Below are 12,820 nucleotides of genomic sequence, written 5' to 3' on the forward strand. Positions count from 1 at the left end.
AAAAAAAAAAAAAAAAAAAGAAAAGATTTTTGCACAATTAACTCTATGTGCGTTTTGCAGACCTCGAGCGAATTAAAGTGTTTCCCGTGAAGAGAGCTTTGAAGGGCCCGAAATAAGTGAAAATCTGTTGGGGCAAGGTCTGGTGAATAGGGTGGGTGGGAGATCACATCCCAGCCAAACTCCAATAATTTCTGCCGGGTCTGCAAACACACGTGAGAACGAGCCTTATCGTGATGGAAAACTATGCCTTTGCGATTATGATACACAAATGATTTGAGACACTAGCATGAGATATGCTAAGCGTTTCTGCGATATCCCGTGTCGTAGAGTGAGGGTTGTCTGTGAACAATGCTTGAACTTGGTCATCATCAACAGTTTACGAATATGAACTTTGTTCCTGCCAAGAATACAACAATTCCTAGGTAGTCTCGACTTGTTCCGATTCGAACTACTTTTCCTTTTTAATTATTCTTTTTTTCCCCTTTAATTATTTATTGAATTATTTAATATTTTTTATTTATCCATCGCTTATTATTGCTAATAATGATTCTGATTATTTTTTTTAGATAAACAAAATACAAAGTTAGATATAAATTACTTTAGAGAAATATTCTTCAAAAAATCGTTATTTAAGGCCTATTAGACTATTTCAAGGAGGACAAGACAGCACTGATAATAAATACCACTTAGTTGAACGTTGATTTACTGATTTCAATAATTAGGCCCATTTTTGAGAAAATCTAAAATTTTCACAATCGATTCTTTAAGGTGGTACTTCCTTTTGTTTGATTTTAACGACCAAAATGCTAGGCATCTCAACCTCCTCTAAATTTATTATTTCTATTTTGTACGACGTTTTTTTTTTGAGCTAGGCTGTTCACACACGGAAACAAAGACCATTTTGCAAGACTTAGCAATAATATTCTAATTTTGGATTGTGAATTGTGTATTTCAGTCGACAACTTGGATTCGAAATTTTACACGATCGCATTACCTTTCTCTTACTATACATATAGATATAAGTGAAAGTAAAAATTCTTCCTTCGCGTTACTCCTACCGATAAATCTACTTTACCATTCCATCAGCTCCACTAAACCATCGAGTTCCTCTCATACAGACCAAAATTCTTACGAATCTCCTTACTTTGTCACAAATCATCAGGACTTCAAGACCTCGATGATGTTCGATATGTGGCAGATTTGGCCAGAACCTTCCATGATAAAGTTTCCCAACTACCCAAACCTACTTATTTCTAATCTGACTTCTCCTTCATTACCTATATAATCCTAGATAATAGATAGCCCCGAGATCTTCTCCTTTAGAAATGTTATTGGAGTTCTATCAATGGGTAGATTTTTCACATGTTTGTATTTTGTCATTTTATAACTTATAGCAAATTGAGTAGTTTTATATATTTTTATACAGTTGTAAATAACAATAAATAAATTCTTAAAATAAAAAAAAACTTTCATTAAGTATTAAAAAGTGTACATAGCGTGACCTCTTGTATTAATGACCTGTTAATTAATAGGTGAAAAAGCCCAATTAATCAAGCGCTACATGGTATAATTTGGTATAATAGTCACTGAGTTTTTTTTTGTTTTCAAATATAGGAAGGGAAGTCAAATTTCATCGAAGGCTTTAGACAAGCTCATTATTTAAAAACGGTGGACAGGTAATTGTGTAAATGAGGGGATGTTATGCAACTAATGGTGTCCCTCAAGGTTTCTTGTTAAGCTAACAATCCGCCTTCCAGCTCCTGTAATTGGAGCTGCTTGCTTAAAAAAACAGGATCATCGTTGGAATACCCAGCTGGATGAATTAGATATGGCGATAGCTATAGCACTTCGTTTTGTAGGGTCAGTCCTGAAACATGAGCAACATCTGGCCGCAGGTAGTACAAGTTCCTAATTATAGATACTGATTTCTTTTAATTATAATTATCTAGACAACTAGTAACGGGCTAGTGGGGATTGCTATATTTATGACTAAGCGTCTAATGAGAAACTTTAAAGATAAGGCTTCTATTGATATGCCTATCTATATAAGGAGCTGACAAAAGCAGGACCTGGATGAGATATGTAATGAGGAAAAAAACCGAGTGAAGTGTTTGATTTACTCACTAGTTGTTCAAAAAAGGGTTAAAGACGAAGTATATGATACAGAAATTACTAATAAAATCAGTAACAAAAATATAACCAATTAAAAATAAATTAAGTGGCAATTTTTTTCATTACTTATATTTTGTATTACTTATTTTATCTTTATTATCTGTATCACTAATTTTATATTTAATTATAAACAAATAATTTATTCAATTTTAATAATTTCAGATAGTTATAAAAAACTCCTGGCAACGATAGACAGGAATATGCTGAATAAATGAAGTATACGACGAAATAATAAGAGAAAAAAGTTAAGTAAAAAGAATTAGGAAGATTTAGAGAAAAAAAATATCTTATGTAAGATTGCTATGAGAAGTGTAAAATATATGAGGGTAGAAGACAAGGTAGGTTATGAAAAAACTGAAAGAATATAAGATTGGACGTGGTATTGAAGAATAATGGGCTTGGAAGCGAGTAATCTGGAAGGAGGCTTTAGGAAATGTAGGCTAAGCGGCCAGGTTCGGCTTAGTCAGATATCCATAAAATAAAATAATGGTTAGATACAGTCAAATCCCTTCTAGCCAATCTAGGCAGGAATATTGTCAAGTTTCAGTGTAACGAACGCTCTTCTCACCTAAATTTTTTAAATATCTCGGGATGTATGTATAGGTATTTAGATATCTCAGCATGTAAGTACAGGTATTTAGATATCTCAGCATGTAGGTATAGGTATTTAGATATCTCAGCATGTAAGTATAGGTATTTAGAAACCAAATTTTTGCTACAGAGAAATGGATCTACGCTTCTAAAAAGAACACAAACTATGTTGAAAATGATATTTAATGGTTTTATATTTTCATTTGAATAATTACGTATATTCAAATATCTTGAAGTTATTCTGTTTTGTTAAATGAATTGGTTGTTTTTTAAAGGTATCATTCACATGGTCACAGTTAAATTAAAATTAATTTAATTATTTCTCTATTATAAGCACTATTTTATGGCCTCTACCTTGCGTTCGCACACATTTTTTGATTTTTAATTTAACAATCTCGGCAGATATCCTTGGATCTCAATAAAAATTGACCTACATTTTATTTTTCTCATCTAAATACGAATTAATCGGTAACACCTATTAAAAAAGATTAAAACTGTCAATTATAAGTGATCAATAGATTGTTAAGATATAAGGAACGTTGAAAAAAGTAGTGGTAGCACTCATGACCCCACATCAAAAATTGGATTAATTTACCCCTCGTATTCATCCACTCTTTAGTTATTTTAACTACTCACTCTTAAACTGTTGTATTTCTGTTTCAATTTTTAGCCCTGATAATGGCTCAAGTATGGCTAAAAAGGTAAAACATTTAATAAAATAATAATACCTGACCTAGTCTCGATTATTTCTCCCGAAACTCAGTGTTACACTATTATATATGTTTGATTTGTCTTTAGCAATGATATCCCTACTTCATAATGATTAGTTGAGCAAAGATATTTCAGTGATTTAGTTTTGTCGATCCAGTATATTACGATAATATAATTCCCTATCAGACTTTAAATTCCTCTATAACGGAGAAAAGAAAACAAAATACGTCTGTGAAAACTCACGATTCCAAAATTACTTAACAAAAATAAATTAAACACCTAAAGCATATGTTTTCTTAAAAAAACAAAAACAAATTAGTAGTGAACATTAAATAAACCTTTTAGCTGTCTAAGCTGAACTGGTTCGGGCACTGGCCCACAGACGACGGACTGAAGGGCGGACTCCAACGGACCGCCTCGTATACCATCCTCTTCTGGACCCTCTGCCTCTTCGGGGCCGAACTCTTCAGTTCCCAACAGACCTTCCTCTCTGGTGATCTCATCGGTATGCTCGGCAACCTTAACGAGTTCTTCTCTGGGCTACAGTGCTACCTGGCGACTCTGGTCTTCGTGGTCTACAGGCAGCCCTTGGAGGAAGCAATGCGTCTACTGGAAGGTAAGTGCCCTTTGAAACTTAATGTTCTGTTTTTGTTTTTTTTCAGGCAATCTTATTCAGTTGGACATACTCATTTTATAAATGATAACACCTTACTTTCAGTGTTAATCGAAATACATCCAAATAAATTAATTAAAAAATTGTAAATCGCTCTTGCGTTCTTTTAAAATAATTTAATTCAAAAATATACAAAAGTACCATATATTAAATTTGTAGATTATCTCACACCAATAAAAAAGTGAAATATCCAACATTAGCTTAACCGATAGGTCGTGAGGTAGTTATATTTACCAGATAATTCAATGGTATAAGGAGTGTGGAAGTTTAATGATTAAAAATTATCTATAGTATATAATGTTGCTATGTAATTGAAAACAAGAAAATAACAAATTTAATGTTTTAAATTTTTAAATCTCCGCATTACTATTCTATGAAATATAAAATACGAAAAGAATGTATATAAAAAAAGAAAAAAAAAGTCCGGAGCTGTGATATTTTTTAAATTCCAGACGCGACCCAGATTACAGTTTGGAGATAGATAACAACTCCGCCACCGTGGTGAGACTACAAGGCAGTTCGGACAACTTACTTAATTTGATAACGCTGTTTCGATACCCCAACAGTATTTATTCATATTTTATAACTTCATTATGTAGTGGAATGATAATAAGGTGACTTTTTTTTTTTATTCTGTAATATTGCATTCAGTCTTATATTTATAAACAATAGTAAACCAGATCATTGAGCTCATTTCTAACATATTTACAAATATAAAAATTAAATGATGACAAAATAAGAAATAGGAGAATAAAAAACAAAACAACAACAATCATTCCTATGAACTATATTTACGTTCAGCCTGGAGTACTCCGCACCGAGCTTTTTCTCCCGCTTGAGGAGGACTCTGGAAGATTCTGGAGCTTCTTTCTCAACCACGTCACTAGTATTAGAAGTGAATGGAGGATGAATAAGGGCGCTAGCAGCTGACGGTCAGGATTTGAGTTGAATATCTGACCATTGTCAGAACTCCAATATGATTATTTACAATAGGTCTCAGCGCCACTGCCGTTTTAACCTTCGGAGAGAATTGAAGGGATGAGTAATGCTAGGTAAGGATTGAGCTATACATTAGGATGATGAGTGAGTTTCCCATGGAATGTAGTGAATTCGGATTTAATAATGGGATATTGACGTCATGATTTAAGGTATTGTTGGTTACATAGTAAGGAGCATTGAATATTCTTTGAAGAACTTTGGACTGAAAGGATTGAACGCGTTTGATGTTATAATATTTAGCGGTCCCCTGCAGTGCTAGTCCTTAAATCCAAATAGGTTTTATTGTTGTTTTGTAAAGTAGTACTTTGTTGTCTACAGAAAGCTGTTATTTTTCACTTAGCAGTCCAGATGGTCGGTTAAGTTCCAATAAAAATTAATTTTAAATTTAAATTTGTAGTTTTTCTTCCATACTCTTTATAACACTTCCTCGAATACTGAAGACGTATCAGCCTTTGAAGAAGTCTCATAAAATGCAATAAAGAAATGTTTGAAATTAATAGAACAATAAAAAAAAAACATAAGATAACTGCTACGATTGATCGGTTTTCCCAAATTGTTTTAACTCCAAGCTAGACTGCTTTGTAAAAAAAAAAATCGATACCCTATGTCCCAGCTACAGCGTTTCGAAAATTCCGTTCATGTGACCACGACCTGCACATATCCGAGACACTGAGGGTCAATCGGTCCAGAGAAACTGGAATTAATAGTCTAACGAAAAATGAATTCCTAATACTAGAAGTCCATGAAAAATAAAAAATCTTGTAGATTTCCTCTCCGGATGAAAGTGGGCCTTCAACAAAGGGAACCAGAGATGTTCATGGAGACCGCTGGATCACCGTCGGGGGTTAAGGAGGTGGTGTCATTCCAGCACCAAAGGCTATAGAAGAATAGATAAGAGAACAGAGCCTGTAAATCCCGTATCGCAAAAAGGCAAGCAAGTGGGGAGAAGAAAAAAAGGTCAAAGATTATCCACTCGAGCAATTGAGTTGTATAGAATGAACTGGAGGGTATACTTTTTTTTTAAACCATTTTAAATATTTAATTAAAATTTTAATTTTAATTTTTTCTTCTACCTTCAATATAATTTACCTCTAATAACTTCTGAGCCTTAATTGAATTTATTGAATTAAAAATTTAGTTTAAGATAAATCATTTTTATTTAAACGGAAGGCATCACTAAATTTAGGAGAGTTGCTGAATCGGATTCTATAACTCTATTGGTTATGAATCTTCTTTAATATCACACTAGGCATTAACCTCTATACTTCAAATGTTCATGATTTTTTGTTATTAGTAACACCAACAAGATATATAACAAATATAATTTTTACATGAATAGAATTCTTATATAGCTTTTTTTTTTTCTATAGAAATATATGAATTTCATGGAATCATTAAAATACTGTGTGAATGTTTTAATTTTAACATGATAACCTCACAACAAATAAATAATTTTTACTTGGCTTCAAAATGTTGAAATTTGCAAATATATAATTATTAACAGGTAAAGTTGTTTTCATATAGACCATATCATTTTTAGTAATAGTTTCAAAATGTTCTGGCATTTTGTAAATGGTGGAGCTAAAGATTACCGGACGAATGAGTTAACATATTATTTTAAAAATATAAAAACAACGTTGATTTTTAGGAATTTTTTTGACATTCCTTGAATATCATTAGATCATTTCTTTAGAGACAAAAATATTTTCATATCGTAACAGAACACTGTTGAATTTTTATTTTTATAACTTTGTATGGTTATTACAGAAAATTAATGATTTCAAAAGGTCTACGGAAAACTAGTGAAAACAACAGATATTAAATTTTTTTTAAAACTTTAAAGCTCTTAATTTTGCGATTCGTCAGAGGAAAAGTAACAAAAATTACAATTGAAAACTTTGCTGCACGTTAAAAGGGAAGAATTTCACCTAATTCTTTTTGGGACTCACAGATTTATTTGACAATTAAACTTTTCATTTTCAACAGGGCTCAACATAGCTAATGAAGTATTTTTTTTTATTTTAATAATTTTATTTTGAGGGGAAAGGTTCAATGGCTTTTTTGTTAAAAAAATGTTTCAAAATCCATATGTTAAAGCCCAAAAGTTCATTTTCTTTTTTTATTTATTTACATTTTACTTAAATGAAGAAATAAGGACGTTTGTTGTGGTACATGTAAATACATGGCTGTGGTGAAGCTTGATATACAACAACAGTACGGCAATGAAATTAGTGCCTGTATACAGCCTGATAAGACAGTCCGGAGTCTGTAGGCACCCACCGGCTCACCGCTTATTGAGGCCATTAGATTTTCAGGCTACGTTTCAGGACCCTCACCCACCCAATTTTCAACTGACCTTCATCATCAACGGATGACGGCGGATGTTGCGGAGATATTATCCTTAAGAAGTTATCGATATGCCCACATCAACAATTTTCCCTATTCAAATATATTTTTTTGAAATTTTGTGTTGTTGTTGTTAGATCTAATTAGTCTTTCATTCTCAACAACTCATATTTATTCGAGGGTTTCATTGTATTGAGAAGTAATGTAATGGCGAGAAATATTTAAAATATGTTAAATAATTACTATAAAGAAGTTTTCAATCAGAACTGTACTGTTATACTGTACTGTTTACACAGAATTGTAAATTGGGATATTACATCCTTTACTCAGTATTTAGAAACAATATTTTCGTCATCTACTGTTTTTTTTATTATTGCATTCAATAGTAGTGTAATAAAAACATGCAATGATTTAAATTTAACTAATAGTTCAAAAGGATATTGTTGTGGTATAAAGAAGGAGAAAAAGAACAAAGGTTGCGGTGCCAGTGGTGGATTTAAAGGATTCAATGGATTAAAAAAGAATCCATTAGAAGAGGATTAGGAGTAAGGATCCAGTTAAGGATTACTTTAGCGGAGTACATCATTAGGCATTGTTTCAGTCTAGTCATTTTAATAAAATACCACGGTTTGGGAAGTATAATCAGGTACAAAATTAATAAAACTCCTTAGTTTGTGCAGTAATTTAATTTTTTTTCCTATAACCTATTTCTTAATGTAATTTTATTTTAATTCTGAGATAAAAAAAAAATACACTACCCATAGGTTAGTCCACATCGCGTAATAATTATCAATCGAAATAGTAATTAAAAATTTATGCAAAATATTCGATGGAATATATTTTTAAAAATGATAGGAAAAGGTTAAATTACCTATTCATTAATTAATCATTAATTAAAGGTATCCTTGAGCAAGGTTCTATTAAATAGATCAGATCATCTCAACAGGTTTTAAAGAATTGAGTAACAGCAGAATAAAATACCACATGATGGAAGCCTCAAAGATTTGAGCATGCAAGTATAGCCTTTAAAAATCAAAAGAATCAGGGCTGACTTTGTTAATAAAAAATATCAAATAGAAACTTCAACTTTCACGAGAAAATAAATCAAACAAATGCATAAAAAAGAATTTCTTTATATTTTCTATTTGATTAAATAAATTAAACCAATGATGTAAAAAAATATTCCAAAGCTAATTCGGGGGGGGGGTAGGGGTGATATTTTTTTTTTCTGAATCCGGAAAGCGCTTTCCTCTTGGAATTTATTCTGACTGGGGAGGTCTACAGTTGCCTCCTCTGGTATATATGTTTCGCTTGGCTTAAATGATGCAGAAAGCTTTAGCGAACTAGAAATGTTTCCTGCTTCGTTAGTATCATGAACTAATTTTTTATTTATTTATTTATTTATTTTTTATCAAAGCTAAAGGAAACTGAGGGGATCTCGCCTGAGTCAAAAACTTTGCACAACGGCTTCTGTAAATTTTATTTAAATAAATTACAAGACTATCTTCAAAGCTTTTTAAAATATTCACAGGAAGTTTAGTTGCCAAATAATCAAATTAGATTAAAAAGAACTCCCAAGACTCGTTTCTGTTTCCACTAATTTCGGAAAATATCTTTCTTCTTTGGTATTGTTCTTGTCTGTTATGCAATTATCTCTCATAAATTTAAATGCAGCCGACAGAAGTTGGTGTTGGTGGATCTTGGAATTTCCATTTATCAGTATAACAAAAAAAAAGCATAATAATAAAAAAATAATAAAATAAATTACCCACAAGTCTATTATCAGGCTGATTTGGTCTGTTACACTGAATCTAGTCCTTAAAAGTAAACTAAATTATTTTTTACCCAAAAAGTAGTTTAAACGTAAATATAAGTAAATTAAGGGTTTATAGGAAAATTTATAGTTGAAAGAGGCATTTATTACATTCCTTGAGGTGATGTCCTCGAAATATTTTTTATAACATAACATATTATATACGATCAATATTTTTATTTTATTTTTTACAACAGTAAATTATCTATAATATGATATCTATTTAGATGTCATAAATAAATTAGAGAGATAATAAAACATCTGGATGATATAGTGATGTGTAAAAGTAATTAACGAATGATATATTGTCACAATGGTTAAATAACAATCTTAATAGAAAGGTTTATCTACCTATTATATAAATTTTTATCTGTTCTAAAATGTAAGAAATGTAACAATAATGTTTTTTTTTTAAGTTTCTCCTTACTTTAAGCAAGTGATTGGGATTTTTAACAATAATAGATAGCAATAATTATTGTTGTGATCTTGTAAAGTAGATTGAATAAGGAAAATTGATGATGTAGCAAATTTGAAATAATATAAAATGTTAATGATAAAGTAATTACTTTAATTGTATTTAAGTTGTTTAACTATTGTTATGTAGTGTGAAATTTGTTGTTGCGAATTGTAGTATGGCTAATGATAAGATGACGGTTTAAAAACGTTTATAAATAAGTTAAATTAAAAAAATTATAACGGGAGAATACTTCACTTCATTTCATTAGATAATTGCTCGAATTTTCCAGTCAAATGAATGTAAATTCTTATATAATCCCGTAGCAGTATTATGGGAAATTTTCGGATTCAATACATTTTTTTTTGTATTTTCTAAATATAGATACTATGACCATTCTTAGTCTGATGTCTCACTCAGCGTTTTATCCTATGAAGGAAAATTGTAAAGTATAAGTGATGGTAAAGCAAAATTATTTCAGAAACTGATACATAAACAACAACAAACTTTTCAATAATAACGCATTTTTATAAACGTATAATGATTAAATTAATTTATTGATAATACTACTATTTGATGAAAGGAGAGCCATTATTTTTTTGTTACCGTGGAACTCGAAAACTATTCTTTAATTAATCTTTACTAAAATGTAGCTACACATCATCTTTATGGTCCTTGGAACCTTAGCCAAAGTAAAATAAACTGAAATTTATAGCCAATATATAATGCTGAAGGGTATGTTTGTTCCAACGTACTATTTTCAGGAATATCCAACCCGGTTTAAAAAAAATATTTTCCATTAGGTAGTCTGTAAACTAAGGAAGGATTTAGATTTTATAACATCACTTAAAGACACAGGAACTATAAACGTCAATAAATTTAGAAAATAATAATAAATACGAAGTCATATCCGTGGAATCAGGTTCACTACATCTCAATTAGGTTACTACATAAAATATTTCCACAGTATCAGCGTTCTCAGGTGCTATTGGCCACAAATGAAATAACATAAGTGGTAGTAAGGTAATAAAACAATGGGGAAGAGCTAAATAAATATTGAAACAAATTCTGATAAAACAAAGGGTATCGTTTTTCGTTCAGAAAAAGTGAAGAAAATTGCCGTTAAACTTAAAATATTTTACGTTAAAAACAAATTATCTAACGTTACGTTTGGTTGTGACCATAGATAGGCATTTGAGATTTTCGGCGTACATCAAAGAACAAACAACATCAGTGTGACAGAAAGGTTATAGACAAAATCATTTGCTATCAACCTCCAACTTTGCAGTGTGCTTAAAGGTGCTAATTCATAAATATTTCTAACGTTGGACCTTATACCATTAACGCAGTACTCCTATATTGTAAAACTTACTGGGATTTATTGACAAACTTTTAAATCGTTGTATTTAAAAAAAAAATTGTAAATAGGACAAAAAAGAAAAAATATAAAACGTTCCGGCTCCATAAGGACTCACCATTGTCCAAAATAAAGGATTGTACGTGGAGGTCATAATAATTTTTTTGAATGTGTGAGAAATTCCACAATCCTTAATTTTTTTTTAACATGCCCCTTCAGGAGTTCCTCTATGTAGCGAAAATTGAGTACTAATCAAATTATAATTTTAGTTTTAATGCTAGTTTTATACAAAAAGAAGGTGAGCCTCATCTATTTCTAAGCAATAGAAAATCCCAGAACAAATGAAAATCACGAAATAGTATAACGTAAATTTTCCCAAAATTCAATCATGCAGTAAGATGAGATATTCAGGAAAATTTAATTATACAAACAAAGATAAAGGAATAAAACATTGCCAAGTAACTAAGAGAGATAAGGCGTAGGTATTTGCAACCTCGGAATTGGCCTGGAGGGTCAACAACTTTTTTTTTTGTGGTGGTCCCATGAAATGAAATCCTGAACCACCCCACCATGGTTAGAATACGGTGGTACCCTGTAGATAACCCACCTGCATATCAGAAGTGACAAAGTAAGGGGAAAATAAAAAAAAAAGCGTGGAGAAGGCTGGTTCGGGCGGTTAAAGACCTTTAGGGTCAGAAGAGTAAAAAAAATATGGATATGTTTATTGTCCTTAGCTTTCATAGTTTGGTTATATATATTTTAATGTTAATTATACCTATTTTCTCATTGAGGTTCTTAAATAGGGTAATTAGCAAATACGGCGTGAAAGGACTACGTCAAGAGCAAACAGTTATGTATTCCGGGTAAGGTATAACAGTAGCGCCGTTCACCGCACGGCCATAAAGGATTATACTGTTCTGGTTCAAATATAATATAGGTAGTATGAATCTCTGCTGATTTTTTAAAATCTTCTTTTATAAATGAACTGCGGTCATTTTTTTAATTAAACTAAAATATTTAAAGCATTCCAAAATAAATATAATAAATAAAAAACCTAAATTTCGAATATAAAAACAATTTATATATGGGATTATTAACGCATTAATTAATTGTAAAAAAGTTGCTTAAAAATAATAATTATTCTCAGATTAGGAACAAAACCAATATTTGAAATGAATTTTGAATGGATATGTTTTTTTATACTTGTTTAACGGCGTTTTACTCCTTTTACTTAACAACGCCCTTGGTTAATAAAAAAATAAATACGAATAAGTTATAGTATGCTGAATAATAAGAATCAAAAAAGAAATAATTTTATTAATTTATACAAAATAATATAAAGTGACTTATTCCATTGAATGTTGTGACTGAACCGACTGGCGATTAAATACAAAACATTGAACCGACTAGTTACAATACAAAAGGCGATGGGATCAAGCGGATACATAATAGGGTTTAATAATATAGGAAAAAAAAGTATCGTAATACTAAGCAATAATATCCTTCTTGTACATTGGGGAAGGTCAATAGCTATGGATGTCGATGTCTGGTTAGTAATATTGTCTCTAAGCTTCCTATTACATAACCTTTTATAATTTTACTTAAATTAAAAAAAATAATAATTCTAGAAATCAAATCATTTTGAAAGCAACAGGTGAAGAAATACTTTTTTTTTTTTTTTATTATTTATTTATTGTAATTTAC

General features: G+C 30.8%; 1 protein-coding gene across 1 annotated transcript in view; it reads left to right on the forward strand.

Moving 5' to 3' along the window:
• Window positions 1–1,838: 1,838 nt before the first annotated feature.
• Window positions 1,839–12,820, forward strand: part of LOC106691728 (uncharacterized) — a gene marked incomplete at its 3' end in the record, with an annotated part of 73,781 nt that continues 62,799 nt past the window's right edge. The window contains exons 1-2 of the mRNA XM_024362986.2: window positions 1,839–1,895; window positions 3,820–4,090. Of these exons, the coding sequence (XP_024218754.2) occupies window positions 1,875–1,895; window positions 3,820–4,090 (292 nt within the window). The remainder of the gene's footprint in view (window positions 1,896–3,819; window positions 4,091–12,820) is intronic.

The sequence above is a fragment of the Halyomorpha halys genome, unplaced genomic scaffold (assembly GCF_000696795.3).
Source record: "Halyomorpha halys isolate HHAL.00 unplaced genomic scaffold, Hhal_1.1 Scaffold2838.1, whole genome shotgun sequence".
NCBI classification, from domain to species: Eukaryota; Metazoa; Arthropoda; class Insecta; order Hemiptera; family Pentatomidae; genus Halyomorpha; species Halyomorpha halys.